Below are 20,837 nucleotides of genomic sequence, written 5' to 3' on the forward strand. Positions count from 1 at the left end.
TGACAATTTGTGTGTTGTTGTGGGAGCACATACCTATGTGTTGTTGTCTCTTAGTATTTGTTCAAAAAGCCACTTTGTATTTGAACTGCTCGTGTTTACTACCATTATCAGTCTCTTATTTCAGGATCAATTTTGGCTTTGTTCTGCTGACTTCTAGTTTATCTTTTAAATTTCATTTTAATCACTTGCAGGAATGTTTGCAGGAGGTACTCTTTCAGTTAGCCCCCCCACATTACCTTTGTGACTTTGCGTAACTGAGGGCCTGTGTTAATTAACCCAATGCTATAGCTGATCATTTTTTTGGTAGAATTTATTTTGTATTCTGTTTTTGAGAAGTACAGCAAACGTATCTGAAGTCGTGTCTCAGTTCTTCACATGAAGCTTGAGTCACCCCTGTTAGTTGAAGAGTGAAGTAAATTGCACACACACCTTGAGTCATGGGACTGGTACACCCTCAAAACATAGTGGCTACGTCTACAAAATAGGAAGAAGGGTTCTTTCAAAGATGGGGCTTATTTTCAAAAGAGTCCTGTCTACACTGCTTTCGTTCTTTCAAAAGAATCGCTTCTGAAAAGAGATTATGCAAATGAAGAGCAAGATATGTAAATCAGTGCCTCATTTGCATTTATGATTTCCCTCATTTTCATTTCTCTTTCAAAAGGGGAATGCACGTGTGTGTTTACATGTGTGTAAACCTGTGTGTTTACATGTCTTCTCCCCTCAGAGGTGCAGCATGATCAGGAAAGCCTTGAATTCCTGCTCAGTCTCTGAAGAAAGTTGCCATGGAGGCTTACAGGGGAATATCACCCCCACACCTCACACTCTGGCTATGTTCCCTCCCTGGCTAGTATAATACTATTGGTACCATGTTACCTGTTTTGGACCCCGCAGCAGAGCTGCTGTTGCAGTCATCTTATCCTACCACCTTCTCATTCCACGTAGACTTTCCTCATGTGGTGGAGCCAGAAAAGCTTATATAACTCAAGGTGAAACAATACCCCACTGGGCTTTAATTTAATTTTATTAAAGATCAAAGGATTTTTTTGCACAGTTAAAAAGCAAGTTTTAAGCCAATAAAATCTGTAGTTGGCTGCAGAATTTCAAGAACTTAATTTGTTTTGATTATTTCTGTACACACATAAATGGATTGATGCTTTGATATACTACATACACAATCTATTGTACAGCCTAACTGCATAACTGGAGGTGTAATATTATGTATGTAATTCCAACACAAAATGGAAACATTCATGAGATTTGAGCTAGAAGGCTGTAGACAGTTGTATGTTCTAATTTTTCTGTGAACTGAAAGAAAGGTTTAAATACATTACGCTATTTCCTTCTGAAGTGTAGCTGGTATTTTAAACCCTGGCACCAAACCTTTGTCACTTATGTCCAATTAGACCACATCAGTTGTCTATCATCTGGAGTGGAAATCTGAAGACAGTCATAGGAGGAGATATGAGAAAAAATTCAAAATTATAGAAGTGGTCTGAAATATCTAAGTGATCTTTGTAAAGTCAACCAACCGTCCTCTTTTTCATGCTACTTGGCATTTGGGGATGGAGGAAAATCCATGATTCTCTAGAAAATTAAAGGTAACATGAGTGACCACTACTGTGCTCTACTGTGTCTCTAAGTCTTAGGTGTGTTTAGCCTCCTGTGGAACCCAGAGTTCAACTCTTTTTGTTGTGGCAAATCAGTTAATATGATGTGTGGGATGGAACAATCTATAAACTCAGGTTCAGAGGTTTAATCTATTTTGTAGCAATAGCTCAAAAAAAAAAAGAAAAAAACGTCAGAACGCTCCTCACAGCCAGAGTGTCGTCCTGAGGGATCTCATTCCAAACTTATTTCAACCCGGTGACTCTCTTAACACTTTTTTTATTAAGAGCAGTTAACCCAAATTAAGCTCAGCTCTGTTCCTTCCTGTCTGATTTTTTTTGTGAACGCAGATTCCTAGGGGGAAATGCTGGGCATTTTGGCAGTGACTTCAGTTGAAAATTCTCTGTGACAGGAAGGGGCTTTAATCACCTCCATTCCATTTGCTGGGCACCACATACATCAGATTATGGCTGTCAGTGAAGTTTATTCATGTTCTTGCCATAATTACCTCTCACTGCCAAAATATGCTAAGTTACAGCAATTTTTAGAGCACAAAAATCTTGGATGCTGGCTTTTTCTATCATTGTCTTACCTACAGTAATGTATGGCAGTGCAGCATTGATCAGTCCTTGAGCCTGATATCAGCTCAACTTCACCCCGTTGGTTTCTCTAAATCTTCCTCTTAGATTGTTGTTCTTTTCTGATAATTTCTTATAGTTCCTCTATGATCCTTCCTCCCCATTTCCTCTCTAGGTCTCTAGCTCAGTCTCCCAATATGTCTCTAGATCTGTAATTTCACTCTTCAAATATCTTCATTTCAATCAGTGTAACTGAGACCCATTAGAAATCCTCTCCCTATCTTATAGTACATAATTACAGTAGCACCAAGTCCTCCCCCTATGCATATCTTTACTAGATTGGCTGATCTCTAGAAATTGCCTTGGAACCTAGGAGTGAAAGATGTCATGAAGCTACTCTGTGGCTGATAGTCCAGTATGATGGTTGGAGTAGCCCCCAGGAAGAATGCAAAATTTTGATAAATCCTGATAAATGAAAAGTATTAAATGCTGGAAAGCATAATCCCAGCTATACCTGGAAGATGGTGGGGTCTGATTTAGCTGTCACCATCGAAGAAATAGATCTTGGAAACATTGTGCATAGTTCTTGCTCTGAGTGTTCTTAGTCTGATTGCCAAGGGATGAATCACTCAATTATTGCCTATTAGAAGACAGGATACTGAGCTAGGTGGACCATTCGTCTGACCCAATATGGTCCTTTTTATGGCCTTAAAGGACCTCCATAGAGGGGAAGTTCTAATGAACCTAGATCAAGGGTCTCCAAGATGTGGTCCGCAAGCCAGAATCCAACCTACGGAACCTTTTAATCCAGCCTCCAGAGCCAGCAGTGGTGCCATTTTTAAAAGGCTTTCTCTCTTCTCCCATCAGCCAACAATTCTTTTATGGTCCTCCAACAGCCTTTTCATGCCTTGAAGGTGTGAGGAGTTGGAGTTACCTGATCCCAGAGCAGATTATTAACATTTTGTTGCAGGATCTAGCCCTCAGACAAAATGACAACACAAAGATTGATTGGGAAAATTAAGCTCTAAGAGCCACATTTACAAAATGACAGTACAATTCCCCAGTGTCACCATGTGAGTTGCTAGGTGCTGAACACTTGAAAATCGGTTCCTAAGTGGGTCAGGCTTTCTAGGGTCTGTTCCTCCTGGCTTCCTTGATGGTGCAAGGTGCCCAGAAGCAAAGGGGAAAGGCAAGGAAGAGAGAGAGTCCCTTTCAGAGCTTCCATATGTGTGTTTAAGGCCTTTTACAACTTATGCTAGATAGATAATTTTAAAAAACCAGACAAACATGGACTGCTAAGTTTGTAGTGTTAAAAATGTGTGCAGGAGAAGTATCAGTGATACAGTCAAGACTGATTAAAGTGGAAAATAGGGCCAAAACAGGGACTGTGTTGTAAAGCCAGATAGGGAGAGAATCACTTTTACACAAAATGAAACACTTTTGCGTTGCATTGGATTGTACATCATTTTCCCCATACAACTGTGTTTGACATTTAGACATTTTCAGCTAGTATGTCCTAGCATGAAGATTAACCATCTGAATATATTTATTTTTCCCATATGCCTCTGTAACATAGGATGGGAAAAGGCATTTGGTGAGCTGGGATCTGGACACCACCTGGGCAGATTTTGTCCAGTTTTACATTCAGATCGGTGGGGAGAGTTCTTCATGCAATAAACCAGACAGCAGAGAAGAAGGTGTGCTATTGCAGTACAGCAATAATGGCGGTATCAATTGGCATCTACTTGCAGAGATGTATTTCTCTGACTTCAGCAAACCTAGGTAAGATATTGGTTCAAATAAAAGTCATATTATATCAAGCCTTTTTTAAAAAGCTCTCTCTGAAATAGAAGCATTACAAGGCATAATGCTTAAAATCCTTTACAAAGAATTTCCTCCACACTTCAATAGTAACATACCGTATATATGAATGGGGAAAATATCTTAAAAAGCTGGAGCTTTAAAGAAAAGCTATAGTGAAAAATAAAAGTTTCAGTTCGTCAATCCAATGTGCAACATGAGCAGATCGCTATTTTTATATATATATATATATATATATATATGAACCATATATTAACAGGAAATATTTAAAATTTGCCCAATATGAGGTGCAGAATTTGTTCTTTCCTTTTTATCTCTGGTTTCAGCTCCGATTAATGTCTATTGATATTAGATGCAAAAAACTGCATAAAGTGAACATTAAGGATGCAAAGTGAAATGGTCCAAAATTACAAAATGCCAGAATTGAGGTTGTTTTGACTACATTTATTTATCTTATATGTGTTCTATTTCTGTACTATCTCAATACTTCACAGGCTTTAATGTATTTATCCTCACAGCACTCTTATGGGGTAGGTAAAAACAATTAACCCCTTTTTACAGGTGGGAAACTGAGGTACAGAACTATAGGTAAAATTTTCAGAAGCACATAAGATAATTTAGGATTAGAGAAGGTCAAGAATGTTTTGTCAAGATTGAATATTTCTGTTGAAAAATTTCAATTTAGCTGAAAATGTTTCATTTTCCATGGAAAATGTCAAAATGACAGATGGCCAGCAGCTCACCAGGAAGGGTCTTGTCAAAGCTTTCCAGAAGGACTGTGTGGCTGAGTGCCCTAACTCTGCCCCTCTGGCTCCAAGTAGAAAGGCTGAGTGCTTCATGCACTCTGCTTCTCTGTCCCTGGAGCAGGAAAGTAGCTGGACAACCTGGCTATCTGAAACTCCATCAGCTGGACTGAAAGGTTTTTGTCAATTTTATTACAGTGAAAATGAGCCACTGAAGTGGGCAGCAAGGAAGCCAGAGAAATCTCTTTAGGATCTCCAAACAAGAATTTTTTTTTAAATCCATTCCCACAAAAAATGTCACCATTCTGAATTTTTGTTATGATTTAGAGAGAAACTCATTTTAAAAAGGCAAATTTTTATGGGATTCCACTCTCTGATTTGCTCACCTTGATCATTTTTTTCTGATATTTCCTCCTTGATTACTGTTTTTGGTTCTCTGTGCCTTAAATATTGAGTTCGTTCTGGTCTGGCTATGGTCTGAAGAAGTGGGTCTGTCCCACGAAAGCTCACCTAATAAACTATTTTGCTAGTCTTTAAAGTGCTACTTGACTGCTTTTTTTTTTTTGATAGTGTATAGACTAGCACGTCTCCCTCTCTGTTACTATTCCACAGAGATAATGTACAGGGAATTTAGCTTCCAGCCTCTGAAAAACCTCTGATTTTCAAAGTCAGCAAAAGTTATTTGGATTTTCAAGTCTTTGTCTGATGCTTGGCCTCTCTGGGATGGAATTCAGATTCCTGCTCCAAAGCCCGGAGGTTCTTGAACTGCCCATTGAAAGAATTATGGAGACTTTTAACATATGCAGAAATGTATTTTGCTGAACTTATTCTCAGAAATTTCAGAACCATTTTTTGCTGAATTTTCCCCACAAAAATTCAGTTTGAGGCAGTCGTTCAGCATGGAAAATTTCAATCTGGGTGGTTAAAGCTTAGTATGATTAAATATACCTGAAAATTGGGTCTTATAATGGAAAGTGTAGTGCATCCTTAACTATTGGTGTCACAGCCAGCTACACCTTTTATGTAACAAATGGTTTATATGGAAGGATAGATGAAATGCAATATGTATCTGTTTAAGGCAGATGACATCAAATGTAATAGTTTTGTTACTTATTAGCAGATTTACCCAGTGTTGCTTGGTTCCTTTGCTCATTGTTTTAAATAAAAGGAAAATTTATATGATTTATTTCAATTATTGTGTTTTTCAAAAACACTGTGTTATTTTATTATTTCAGATTTTTTATAAAGGGGTTGTTAAAACTTGTCCATGTAACTTTTTAATACATTTTTAAAATGGGAATTCTGTTCTCTAGTTCTCAAACCTTACGCATTGATTTAGCTGTGCCAAAACAGAGCACTACTTCACATTTCTCTGTTTTATCTCTTTTCTATGAAGTTTTTTGAGAAACAGTCCCATTCCTGGTTCATCTTGGATCAGTCTCTTGTAAGATTTACTCAGTTACATCAGTTATGAGGAATGTACTTGATTTGCTGATTCTGTCTCTTTTCTGTTTGATTTTATGAGAAGCAATCCAGTTTCAGGCATATCCTGTGTTCCAGTCACAACCAAACTCTTACGTTGCTTTGAGTTATGATATGAGGAAGACATATAGCCAGTTTGGTGGTCTTAGCTCTTACTATTTAGGAAGAGTCCTTGATGTAACCGACAAAATCTAAAATATATTGTAGATTTTATAGACATTTAGAACTGCTATCATCATAGAAGTTAGAGCATTACTAATTAAGAACACACACACAATAAATTAGAAAACAGACACAGTTGGTAATATATGGGGGATTTTCTGAGTTGCCAAAGAACAGACCATTAAAATATATGTGTTTTTAATTTAGATTGTAATTAACGTGTTAAAAATAACTCACCAACATAGAATTCATTCCCTTAATATGTGCTAAACAGAGAACATCTAAAAATATTTGTATTCAATGACAAACCAGCCAAAATGTGTATCCTGATTAATTAGGTCAAAGTATATCATTTGGATTAGAATGAATTTGTTTATCAGTAAGACATACTTCTAATATGTCCAAATCAAAACATCAGTAATGTAGCAGTCTGAAGACTAACAAAATGATTTATTAGGTGATGAGCTTTCGTGGATAGACTCACTGATCTGATGAAGTGGGTCTGTCCCACAAAAGCTCATTACCTAATAAATCATTTTGTTAATCTTTAAAGTGCTACATTACTGCTATTTTGTTTTGTTAGAATACAGACTAACATGGCTACTTCTCTGTTACTAATGTCCAAATCAGTTATACTTAATGAAGATTATTCAAATAGGACACATAACAAAAAGTTATTTTTGTTATTTTTTGTAAACTTATCAGAAGGGTACCTTGGCTTAAGGATGTCATGAAGAAGGGAATGCCTGATTTGTTGAAATTGTCTTTCAATATTGCTGTGGAAAATTGCTGTAAAACAGAATCCTCTTTTCAGAGATAACTTTCTAACTATTGTTATTTGCTGTTATTATCACAGTAGCTTCTTAAATGCCCTTTTTTAGGTCAAGGAACCGTTGTTCTAGGCAAGACAAATAAAGGACATAGCATTATCCCCATGTTACAGATTGGGAGCCAATTTCCAAAAATTTGGAAGGTTTCTAAGGATTAAGTAAAAGATGTTACCTCTTCTGGTCACTATTGTTTGTTCTGCGATGTTTCATAGGTCTCTTTAAGAATTCAGTGTTCTATAACGTTCTGCTACAACTTTGTCATTTAGATTTGTCTATCTTGAGCTTCCTGCTGCTGCCAAGACTCCTTGTACTAGATTCCGCTGGTGGCAACCAGTATTTTCTGGGGAAGGCTATGACCAGTGGGCCGTTGATGATATCATCATTTTATCAGAAAAGCAGAAGCAGATCATTCCTGTCATTAACCCAACTTTACCACAGGTAATATGCAATTTCAGTAAATGGGTACCTGAATGAAGCAGGAGCTTTAGTAGAGTTTCCTTTGAATTTACTGACTGCTTTTAAAGAATACTGAAGTATTGGTAAGTATATCCTTGTCTGTCAAGGTATTTATATTGCCTAAGCATCGTAGAATTGAAGCACCCAATCCTGGTGCTAAGTGATTCACATGCATACCTCCCCATGCATCAAGGTAGAAAACAGTGTTTGAAAGTTACTTCATTGTGATGCCATACAGAGTGGTGGTGGTGTTTGATGCATCTTTCATTTCTGCCAGAACTTTTATGAGAAGCCAGCATTTGATTACCCTATGAACCAGTTCAGCATGTGGCTGATGTTGGCTAATGAAGGGATGACCAAAAATGAAAGTTTCTGTTCTGCCACCCCCTCAGCAATGATATTTGGTAAATCAGACGGAGATCGTTTTGCTGTGACTCGGGATTTAACACTGAAACCTGGATATGTGCTGCAGTTCAAGGTATTCTTTTATTTTAGAACTCTCTGGTTCAGTTTAAGGTGTAATGACTGGTCCTGTGGTCATTTTTCATGTAAATATTTCTTACTCACCCATGCAGTTGTAGTGATCTCAACATGACTGTTCATGTGAGTAGGAACTACTTGTGAGATTAAAGGTTGCAGAACATCATTCCCATTTCTGCCTGTGTAAAAGATCCGACTTTTTGAAAGAAAAGAATAACAACCACAAGCAAGAAAGCTTTGTGTGTTTCACCAAAATAAAATTTAAAGGCTTATTATATTTTAATAGGCCTTAGAAGTAGAGACTTGAAATAACTGTCATTGTATTCCATTGAGTATCAGAAAATGCTATTGTAATGGTTGAGGGGAAAGTCTTTATCCCATTTGGGACCCAGTGACTACAAAGCTTCCATGTGGAATGAGTACATTTTTTATACTTAAAACTATTTAAGAATTTACAAGCTATTCAGTGCTCCAGTGTGGGTTTTTCAAATAATTTTTGTGCATTGTGTCAGTGAAAGTAGGCTCTAATTAGCATTTTCTTCTTTAAAGGGATTACAAAATTTTCTTTGCTGTGACAATACATCAGAATATAAACTCAAAAGAAAGTGTATTTGCTTTGACAAGCTGTTGTTTCTGAACCCTAATCAAAATTTTATTGAGTTTATAATAAAATCCCATTGGTGAGTTCTAGGGGTCGGTTGCAATGCAATTTTAATGAGCTAGCCACAAATACATGGTCCTTACATAATTGGTGGATACAGACACTGAATAATTTACAAACAGAATTATTAAAGAGATCAGATGTTTACAGGCAGCTTTTCAGTATAATTCTCACAGTTATGGAAATAAAGTTGGCTGGAATAAGGGAATTTGTAAAATAATCTCATTCCATTTATTTGTTCTGATAAAATGTTATATCATCTGAGGGCTACATTTCATTATATAAATCAGTGTTCACTGTGTTGTGCCTAAGACTGTTTTGCAAAACAAAAATATTTAAGTATGTAGATACCATTTCACAAGAAAAATACACAAGTCACATTTTGACACATTTTCTACTTGAGTGACAAAATCACTGTTCTGTAGGTGTTAAACTCAGCAGGGATGCAAGCATGATGTATAGTCTAAATAAATCAGACTTCCCTATTTAAAAATTTTCCATCCTTGTACCTTTTAGCAAAGTAACATAAATTAACAAACAACACAAGTATCTATTGAAACAGTAATGCCATTCTCTTTTGTGTGTATTTATTAGAGTTTCAAATTAGGACAGTACTTAAACAGGAATTTAAGTCTATTTCTGTTCAGGAAATCATTTAAGCAGATGGTTAATGTCAGCCTGCTTATGTTCCAATGCCATGCTTAAGTTCTGTCCTGAATCAGGGCCTCAATATTGTGCTTTACACTGTATTAAAATTAACATTAGAAGTTGTTCATGCTTTTTGTTATAAGGAAAATAGTGATGGTAGCAATTACAATACCTGCTTGTCAATAGATTGCATAGATTGCCAGACATTTGCAGAGGAGTAGTAAAAATAATGGTGAGCACTTCATCATAGACTTGACTTAGATTGGGCCGAGGGATTATAAGCATCTATAATGACTTGCAAAAAGGATTGAAATATAAGTAAAACTATGCAACTTCACCCTCATTTAATGCATAATAATTATGTAACCATGTGAAATAATCAAACGATCTATATTTTGCATAATTCAACCTTTGTTTCTTTTTTGGATTTATCATTTTTGGTCTAACAGAAATTTGAAATCTGTTCTCTCCATTTGCCATCACGTTTGAATGATGAAAATAGAACTGATGAGAGAATGAAACTTCTTCTCTGGGCATAATTCCCTAATTATATAGTCCTGTAGAATAGAGAATCTTAACCCTTTTATATAGAATTCTGTATAGTGTGGCTCATAATGCTATAGAAGGCACATCATTTTCTATTTTGCAGGTTTTAGGGTACTCCTATAAAACTATTAATGTTATCACTGTCAAGTTTTATAGGACTTTTTATAAGGGTTTATTTGACAAAAATGGCAAAATTTTGCAGAAAATTTTTCTTGTAACATAGTATAACTAGCTATAGCTGGGGATTCCTCTTCTTGAGAATCACTTTGTTGCAAAAGTCCTGCTGTTCCATCTCTGGCGTGTTCTAGAGGTCTCCCACCCTCCATCTATTATTTTGAAAGGAGAGGTAACTTTCATACACCTTCATTCCCATCTCTGACTGACTTCCAGAATAAAACTAGTCTCCCATTAGTTTCCCAACATCCCTTTTGACATTGTATTGCATATCCTATAGAGAGGAGGTGCTTCACAAAACAGGAAATGTTTCTCATATGTGTGGTGCCTAGAGAGCTTGTGGCTGTTTCAGTTGCCAGTACTGATAGGAGACAATTTTGCCTAGCAAATCCAGGCATGGCCATATTTATTGTAATTTCTCAGAAATGTTTTTGAGTTGTTTTACAAATATTTCATAGTAATTTAACATTTCTTCTCGTCAATAATGAAAGCAAATATCAGTTAATCAGATATCAGACTGCCTGTGCACTGAGGATTCATTCTGTACTTCCAGCTCACATATATACATAATCCATTTGGATCCAATGGACTACATTCTAACATGTGGTTACAACTCTGAGCATTGGGTGGTATTTGGAACATTGAGAGGGAATGAGTCTCAGGGAACACAAATCCTCCCCGTGATTCCAGGAGTGCAGGTGGAATGTGCAGGGTTCATTTTCTGACAATATAGTCCACTTATGAAGAAGAATACGGTGGCTTTCAGTGTGTATTCTTTTCTATTCTGTTCATTTTCTTATAACAACTCTTGCAAATTGATTGTAAATATCATGATAAATTTGATGATATTCTTCAAATTCCCATCAACTGGCATCACTCATTTATGTAAAAATATTACGACTTTTAAACCCATCTCATAATTTTTAGAACCTGATTCATGATTTTTGAATGCTTGGGAGGGGCTATATTGTTGTACCATTTTTCTCATCATAGGATCTGTAATATTCTTCTACAGAGTATTCTTGCCATAGCCTGGTTCCGTGCTACAACTTAAGGACTTCTGTGCACATTTGCTTGCACTTATGAAGAGAAAGGAGTGCAGTAGAACAAAAGCACGAGGATACTAGTCCAATAATAGTTGTGGTCTGTGTCCGTTATAAAAGAAATACAAGTACAGTGTTATACCTACTACATTTTATATGCATAAAATTCATTTTCAGGCATCATATTTTATGTACCCAGCAACCTCAACAAAGTACAGCGAGAATTTTTATTGAGGAACGTGTCATGTATGAAATAGATCCCAAACATAACAGTCTCTTATTGTCTTTGGACATTTCCATATTTGATTACAATTCTGTCTCGCAATTTTTAAAAATTACAGATTAGGTGCAGATAATTATCAAAAACAAAACTCTACTTTGCTTTTATCCTATTTTTTACAGCTGAACATTGGCTGCACTAATCAGTACAGTGGTTCTGCTCCAGTTCTCCTTCAGTATTCCCATGATGCTGGCCTGTTTTGGTCACTTGTGAAAGAGGGCTGCTATCCTGCATCACCTGGAATCAAAGGATGTGAAGGAAGTTCCCGTGAGTTGAGTGAGCCCTCCATGTATTACACAGGAGACTTTGAGGAGTGGACAAGAATTACTGTTGTCATTCCAAGATCACTTGCAGCCAGGTACTGCAGCTCTTTCATTCTGTGATATATATTATGCAGCAATGGAGATTGTTCATAACTCTGAAATGTTTGTAACACTGAACAAAATGTTGTGGTTGTATTTTCAAAAGTTTCCAACCCAATATTGACTTAGTACCGCTTTAAACTTTACTGTGCAGAAGAAAAATGCTGCTTTTAGCCATCTTAATATAAGCAAAACAAGTAGAGAAACAGTTTCCTTACCTTCTCCAATCTTTTTTAATAGCTTTCCCTTTTTGGCAGTTTACATTTAACAGTACAGTAGTGCATAATTCTTTGTTGTTGTTGTTGTTGTCTCTGCTACATGATTGTGAACTTCTGGTTCCAAATGAGGTGTGTGGTTGACTCTGGTGTTTGTACTGTTAACATGAATTTAACCTCTCTATTTAGAGCCCATGCTAGTAAGGTTTAGCAAACTATACCATATGACCCAGAAAGAATATATTCATTTCTTATGCAAAACAGATCTAAGCTTTTAATTTTAAAGGTGTCAGAACAGCCTATAAAATTAAATTACAAAGCAACAAGCAACAGTAATAAAAAACACATTTTAGTTTAACATAAATTACTTCATCATAGTACTGCCTTTCTTTACATTTATCAGTTAGGTCAGAAACACCAGCAAGAGAGTGATAGATGGGTCATATGAATCAAATAAGCTATCTCAATAGAATTAGTTTTGCAAACAGTTGCTATTGGATTAAATAAAAATCAGAAGAGTATTTGAGTTACTATGTAATGAGCCATGTCACCCGATAATGATGAGCACTGTAAAGACTCCTCTAAGGAGTAGTACCAACCAGCCAAATTGTATTCATAGCTAGAAAACCACAAAACAAAAGAGGTAACTTTTTTCAGATGGATTTAGGTCTAAGAGTTATAATCCATTGCAAGCACAGGTGAAAATCAGTGCTGTTAGATTTTTTTTAAGGTTCCCATTAGTGTACTATCCGAGCAGTTATTCTACCCACATAGAAACTTGAAGAGTGATCTATACAAATGAGAAAACCTCAAAGGTTTACAAGGATTCTAACAAGCCCCAAAAGAGAGAGCCTTGTCACACTCCTACTTTGACATTATTTGAATTTTCTCATTTCCATATCCAGCCTTCCCATATCCTCAAATAAATACTATGAAGTGTGGCATATCACTAGTTCTCCACATAGACATATTCCTCCTGTTTCTCTGCAAAGCTACCGTGCAATTATTCTCCTGTCTGTTCATATACCATCCTCTGGTTGAGAACACTTGCTGTATTGTCTAACTCTCAGTGCAACCATGCTATTGCTGTCTGCACTTTTTTGCCCTATATTACTGCCAGCCACTCCTTATGTTTCTCCCACTGCAAAGATTTACTGTATATGAAATGTTGTGTAGCGGGGGAGTCTGTGTCTTTCCTGTGAGGAGTTGAATTATCAGTGTGCGTATCTTAACAAGTTTTTTTTCAGTAATTAGCCAATAAAAGCAGGTGCCAAGTCACACAAATCTGACACTAGCTGATTTGATTTACCCAAAACAAGCAGTACAGAGTCAATAGCAGCAGTCTGTCTGGCATTATGTTCAATAGCATCTTCAGGAAAAAAAAGACAGCACAACTGAAAGAAAAGAAGTTACCACCACTATAATAAATTCAGAATGTTAGCATTGCAGATGGGACAGTATTATGTGGCTCATAAAGTGTCAACATTGCAATGGTTATCTATCAATTGGGAGTTCATGCTGCTGGGATTGTTTCTGGAATAAGCTGTATGGTTAGTTGGAATATGATGGAGAGCTGACAGTTAAGTTAAAATATGCCTCTTGTTTCTTGCTTAGATACCACAGTCATGGATAATAAAATAGACAATAGATACATTAGAAAAGGTAAAAAGGGTGGTCATATTGTTAATACATTGAAATGAGAATCAGGAGATTTTGAGTTCTCAGCTCTGCCATAGACTTCCTTGTGACCTTGATCCCTATGGGCATTTATCACAGTTTACCCATCTCATCCAAGCCAGCTTCCAATTGTACAGGTGACTTGGGAATCTGGAATAGTTCATGCAATTAGCATATTTTGGATGTTGGAACTAGCTAGGACCAGCATCACACAGGAAACAAACCAACCTGGAAACCTTCCTGATACTTTAACTAGCAACTGAAAAACCACTGTCAAGGTTATTTTCAAGATGTCATCCTCCTACAAACTGATCATTATTAAAAGGATTAAAAGATTTATTTTTCTGTGCAGACACCTTTTTCATTGTCAGATTTCTTGAGCAATGGGTCAGACTCTGAGCTGGTGTCAATTAGCATAGGGCCACTGAAGTTAAACAAAGTGTACCAGTTAACACTAGTTGAAGGTCTAGCCCATTGTTTTTAAAGAAAAGACCTGTGGACATAATATGATCCAGAAATAAGACATTCACTATTATATTTGTGTACATAAGATATACTTCACCTACAATTATTTGCAGATATTAGTCAGTTCTTATAATATCTGAATCTTCATCTCTTTAAGCATTTTACACTTACACATACCATACCATCAGTTAAATACTGCATCCTTGTCAGTACTAGATTCTTTTATTAAGTACTGTAACAAATGGGTTTCAGGAATTTCAAAACATAACTACCAGCTCAGCAGTAACTAATGCTATATGCAGATCTAAAAGGAGACAAATCACAAAGACAGCAGCTATTCATTTCGCTCCTGCGTACTGTTAAGCCACATCAGGCATGGTGTACCACCCTGGGAGTTGTGCTGCTAGAGGAACAAAGGCATTCACAATACATAGAAGAAACTGTCTGAATGGAAAATCCATGAGAAAGTTTTACAAATATATAAGGATGTAAAGGAAATGGTTATTGTTTTCCAGGCACACATTTGTGTCTCATTTATAAAGGCTATTCTAACAAAGCTTCCTTTAATTTTCAACATGAGATAGTAGATGAAATATAGAAGGGATATGAAAGCAATCAGTGGTAATGCTGTGCCTTTTGTTGTTTCTTCACAGTAAGACTAGATTTCGCTGGATCCAGGAAAGCAGTTCTCATAAGAATGTGCCCCCTTTTGGCTTAGATGGGGTTTACATCTCAGAGCCTTGTCCCAATCACTGCAGTGGTCATGGGGACTGTGTCTCTGGAGTCTGTTTCTGTGACTTGGGCTATACAGGTAAGGCTACATTATTCCTATGTGAGAGCTGTAAGTATGTTTGGGAAGAATTAATGTTTAAAGGTATCATCTCATTATTTTTCTCTGTTATAGAGGGAAAACATGGCATAAATTTCACAAACCTGGAGAGAGAATCTATTTTTAATACCATATAAGTGCATTTCATGAGCTAGTAAATCCACCACTGCCAAAATGGAACATTACAAAGAGCACGTAGATTAGTCATGTTTTCTGACCATTTTGACCTTTGAATGTTGTCATCCATATAAACGGAGGTGTGGGGGGGGGGGGGAGAGACAGAGAGAGAGAGATAAAAGAGAAATCTGGAGAAAATATTATAAACGTAAAAGTCTGCTTAGAGTTCTTTTGGCCAATCTTCAAAAGAATTCCTTCTGTTTTCAGTCCCCTGGCCTTGAGATGGCATGTGACCAGAAACAAACATATGTTATGACAGACCTTCTGTGGAAAATTCTGTTCACTTGTGGTTTCACTTTTTTTTATAATGAAAAAACTGTGATTGACACCACCAGTTGCATATGCAACTTTTCTGAATCTCTACAATAACAAAGCAACATGTTTTTCACTTAAAAAGAAGCTATAGGATAACACCCTTTCTGTGTGCAAAAACTGATCAAAATAAAATATGGCAACAGTCACCTGTTAAATTAAACATCCTGCTACTGTGAGAAGGAAGGCTAGGGAAGGGAGGCATAATGTGACTAGAAAGGGCATTTGTAAAGAGGATTTAATGGAGGTGTAATCATTTCATCATGGAACTATTGTATAAGAATCTAGTATGTGGAAGCTATAATGCCATTTGCCAATTTACTGCATCTGACCTTTTCTGTTCAGCACTATTTCAACAAAGCGTCTCCTATATATTTTTTTCTTCTGAAGCCGCACATGGAACCTGTGTGTCTAATATACCTAATCACAGTGAGATGTTCGACAGGTTTGAGAGGAAGCTGAGCCCTCTCTGGTACAAGATAACTGGAGGTCAGGTTGGAACAGGATGTGGAGCACTCAGTGATGGAAAATCTCTTTACTTTGATGGAGCTGGCAAAAGGGAAGCAAGAACTGTCCCTCTGGATACCACAAATATCAGGTCAATAGTAAATACTGCTTCTTAGCAAATGTATGTATATTAGCATTGTGTCCCCTCAGTTGTTACAGCAACAAAGTGAAAAAAGCTATGAACCCTTCTTGTTTTTTTACTGAAACCAATACATTATTAAGGAGCATCTTAGAGAGAAAATGCAGCATGCTCCCACAGAAATTTCTGCTTTTGAAAACTCATGGTAAAATCCTACTTTTCCTTTGGGGGGGGGAACCTAAGAATGGGAAATGTTAAGATATGCAAGGGAATGGCAGCCTAAAATAGGTGATCCACGTACCCTGCTGAAAAGATGGTATAGCAGCAGTTTTTTGATGAAAGAGGCAGGAGGCATGGCCTGAAATTGTATAAAACCAGAGAAACTGTGAAGAACTTATGTCTCAACCCTTCAGAAATCATCCTTCTTCACATGTTCACCTGAACCCTGTACATCCTTACAGCATGGCCATGAAGCCATTACCTACTTGCCTTCTGGTGTACAGTAACCCATCTGAAAGGAATGTAGAAATCAGAGTGGGAGTTAATTCTGTAGAGTTGGGAATAAGTAATGCAATAATTTGCTACCTCATTTATAGGTTTTTTCTATTCTATCATACTACCTGCATTCCCTATTTTTCAGTCTGTTTGCTCCCCAAAAAACCCTGTGACCACATTCACACTACAGTGATCTTCTGAAATAAGATCTTCGAGGATCTAGACGGTGGGAGGGAGAGCTATCTCAGTGATTTGTGCATTGGCTTGCTAAACCCTGGGTTGTGAGTTCAATACTTGAGGGGGTCGTTTAGGGATCTGGGGCAAATAGATCTGGAAGAAAGGAGCGGGGGTGGTGCTTGGTCCTGCCCAGAGAGCAGAGGACTGGACTTGATGACCTCCTCAGGTCCCTCCCAGCTCTATGAGGTGTGTACCTTTCTCTCTCTCTATGTATATAAGAGATCTTCTGGAAAATCATCTTCCAAAAGATAGTGTCTATACACCAAAAGCAGATTGATCTTTCCATCTGCTCTTTCAAAAGAGCACAGCCCTGGGCCCAAAGAAAGGCCCAGGAAATGCTGTGGACAGTGGTAGTTGGCCAGGGTTGTATGGCCAGAAAGCCCTCCAGGGAACCTTGCCACATATTCACTTAAAGGGGCCCACCCTGCACATGCTGCTGAGGCCTGCCTAGCTGTTCACAGTGAAGCTGAGCCTCTGTCTGGTTCTGACCCTGGCTTCGAAGAGCCATGGAGCAGGCTGCTGGCTGCCTCTCCACCTGTTCTGGTGGCCTAAGCCCTATCCTCAGTGCCTTCCACTCACCATGGACTTGGCCACGCACACCCCCACCTGGGGTCTGCTGGTATCTCTGGAGCTACCCCACCAGCTCCTATTGGTCAAATGGGATGATGCACGCTGGCTCTAAAACTTTCGCATGAAGAAAGATGCTTTTCATGGAGCTCTGCAGCTGCCTCGCCCTTGCCCTCTGACAACAGAACACCCAGATGTGGCCTGAACTGATCCTGGAGAAGTGCATGGCCATCACCATATGGAAGCTGGCAACCCTGGACAACTACCACTCCATGGGGCAGCAGTTTAGGGTGGGCAAGTTCACCATCAGGGCTGTCATCCTCGAGGTAAGGCACACAGTGCTCATGGGCCTGGCTTGCGGAAAGAGGAGGGGGCTGCTGGGCAAGGAGGACCCTCAGGAGCCAGGGCTGGGGTGGGGAAGGCTAGCCCCAGAGGAATATGTTGACACCCTTAAACAGGCCCTCTATTTGGAGCAGTGGCCTCGAGGGAAGTGGGCAAGGAGGGGCTGAGGCACCCCTTCACACGCTCCAGAGTGTGCTTGCTCTCTGTCCTCTGCAGCTTGTGATGGCTATCAACCAGGTGCTGCTCCAGAAGCTCACGCACGTTGAGGACCTGGATGCAGCTGTCACAGGCCTTGCCGACTTGTGCTTCTCCCACTGCTTTGGCATGATTGATAGCACCCACATCACCCTCCAAGCCCCAGACCGCAGCACTGGCCACTACATGAACCACAAGGGCTACAATTCTGTTGTGCTGCAAGCCCTGGAGGACCATAGGGGCCGGTTCTTGGACATCTACATGGTCTGGGCTGGCCGGGCCTGTGGTGCACAGGTCTTCCGCAACTCCAGTCTCTGCTGGAGGATGGAGGGGGGGACCAACATCCCCAGAGTGAGCTTGTGCTAGGAGGTGTCACCATGTCCCTGTGTATGGTGGGTGACCCAGCCTACCCCCTGCAGCTGTGGGTCGTGCAGCCATACACAAGCCACCCCACTCCCTCCCAGGAGCTGTTTAACTGCCATCTCGCCCGGGCACACAAGCTGGTCAAGTGTGCCTGTGGGCACTTGAAAGTGAGGTTCAGGTACCTCCTCCCACACCTTGATGTTGGGGTACAGAACGTTCCCCAGGTCGTGGGGATGTGCTGCACCCTCCACAACCTCATGGAGGTGGAGGAAGGGACCCTTCCTGCAGGGTGGATGGTCAAGGCCAGCCCAGGCTACAAGCAGCCTGTCGCACCCCCTGATCATCAGGCCCATTGTGACAGGCTCCACTTCTGGGCGGCCTGCCAGGAGCTGTCACACGTGGGCCCCAGTGACCCCTGCCAGAGCACCCTGTTCAGGCTCCTCCAGGCCACAGCCACACCTCATGCCCCCACAGCCCCTCCCACCAATCCACCCTTACCTCGTCCCCCACTAACGAAGGACATGATTGGTGTTGCACAAATACACTGTTGTAATATAAACAAAAACATTTTCCAACAGTTAAAGACTCTAGGAACTATGTACAAGGGAGAACTATATACAGTGGGGCGGGGCTGGAACCGGGTGGGAGCCTCAGTCTTCAGAGGTGGTGGAGGGCTGCAAGCCCCAGCGACTGCAGGTGCTCCTCCTGCCCAGGGTCTGGGGGTCTTGTCAGGGCTGGGATGGGGCCAGGATCACGGGGAGGTAGGGGCATGAGGGAGGGGCAGCAGCCTCAAGCTCAACGGGACAAGGAAGGGAGGCAGGAGGGGCTGCTACAGCAGAGCCTACTCTGGCTGTGAGTCACTCTGCAAGGCCCTGCGTTGTGGCTGAGGAGAGGTCAGGTGAAGCACAGCAACAAGGGCTGTGGGGAAGGCAGCTGGGGGGGGTGGGTCATGGCTCCCTGGAAAAAGGGCAGGTGGCCCACCCTGCCTTCAAGTGGCTTGCAGTGTCTCAGACCCTCATGTATCCCTGCATGAGCTCCTTCACCTTGGAGCAAACTTGGACCAAGGTGTGTGCAGTGTGGCCTCAGGTGGTGAGGCTGGTGGCCAGCTGGCCATCAGCGGGGGTGTTCCTCCCTTTGCCGGTAGTCATGCGGAGGATGTCCTCCCGCCAGAGCTCACGGAGGTCCTTTATCTCTGGCTCTGTCTAGCAGGGTGCCCTCTGCCTGGGGGCTGGGGTGGTCTTCTGGGGCTCCTCTGCTGGCTCTGTGGGAGCCCCCTGGGGCCTGGCTGCTGGCCATTGCGTGAATGTGGCTGCAGGGGGTGGCCATGAGGGACCCGCAAATTGTCTATACACACCTTCTTTGGAAAGAGTTTTTCAGAAGAAGGTGCTCTTCCTGATAGGGGAGCAAAAGTCGGCTTCCGGAAGAGAAGCCGTGTTCTTTCAGTCCCAGATCAAAAGAGCACATTTGTCTGTGGACCTGCTTTTTCCAAAAGAACTTGCTTGTGTAGACGCGTCCTATGTGTGTGCAGTAGCTTTTAAAAAGTTGCTGGTATCTTGGAAGTGGAGACAGCATACAACATAATGACAGCCTTTTTTGTGGGTTCTAGTTCTAGTCATGTTTAACTGGTATTGTGGGTGTTTGTGGGTGTTTGTTACTCCTTCATCCACGTGCTACATCCTAAAGGTGCACATCAGAGTTTTTGGAATCTTAAGCAATGAATAACATAAAGCATAATCTCTGAAGTAAACATATAAAACTCATGTGCAAGTTGGGCTTATAATTAATTCTCCTGCCACACAGAGAACCTATTGTAAAACAGAGGGTGTTTCTTTTCATTAGTAGTAAGCCATATTTAATTCCAGAGGTTTACATGGTCAGCTTTGTGGTTTTACAGAGTTTAAAACCATTTTAATTTATTAAAATGTTTCAGACTTTATGGAGTTGGAGATGAAGATGAAGCTCCTTACTTGATCATTTTAAACTATTATCTTTCCTAGTTTGACTGTTTGGCTTCTCAAATTTGTCCCAATAATTTTAAAGACCTGTAGTGACAACTAATGATAAAACAAATAAAAAGTCCTTTCCTCAAATGTGGCCCAGTATAACAAGGACTCTGTTTTATCTGCACTATTTACATCCTTTAGGCTGCCAATATATTACCTGGATACAAATTTATTACTGATTACTCACTACCCCTTGCTCTTAATGCTTGTCCCCTGTGTTCTTCTTCACTGTCAGCCCAGTGAATGTAGTCTAGGGCCTGCAGAGCAGCTGCAGTAGCTAGATATAAACTATGGAATATTCTTTTTCAAGTGATGACAGCTGGCTTGTTAGTTGACTTGGCCCCTGTTTGTGTTGCAGACTTTGTTGTTAATGGCTTTGGAATAATCTGAGACTTGTTTTGGGCCAAATCTTTAGAGATTGGTTGGTCAACCTAGTCCTCCTGCACATGTTTATCTTCCTAGTCTGTCTATTTATGAGAAACTACTTGTCAGAAAAAAGGGAT

General features: G+C 39.8%; 1 protein-coding gene across 1 annotated transcript in view; it reads left to right on the plus strand.

The window, feature by feature from the left end:
* The window catches only part of RELN (reelin), a 543,431-nt gene that overhangs the window by 409,447 nt on the left and 113,147 nt on the right, over positions 1-20,837 (plus strand). The window contains exons 25-30 of the mRNA XM_075016845.1: positions 3,760-3,965; positions 7,488-7,659; positions 7,955-8,155; positions 11,632-11,867; positions 14,882-15,039; positions 15,937-16,144. Of these exons, the coding sequence (XP_074872946.1) occupies positions 3,760-3,965; positions 7,488-7,659; positions 7,955-8,155; positions 11,632-11,867; positions 14,882-15,039; positions 15,937-16,144 (1,181 nt within the window). The remainder of the gene's footprint in view (positions 1-3,759; positions 3,966-7,487; positions 7,660-7,954; positions 8,156-11,631; positions 11,868-14,881; positions 15,040-15,936; positions 16,145-20,837) is intronic.

Source organism: Carettochelys insculpta, chromosome 1 (genome assembly GCF_033958435.1).
Source record: "Carettochelys insculpta isolate YL-2023 chromosome 1, ASM3395843v1, whole genome shotgun sequence".
Lineage (NCBI taxonomy): Eukaryota > Metazoa > Chordata > Testudines > Carettochelyidae > Carettochelys > Carettochelys insculpta.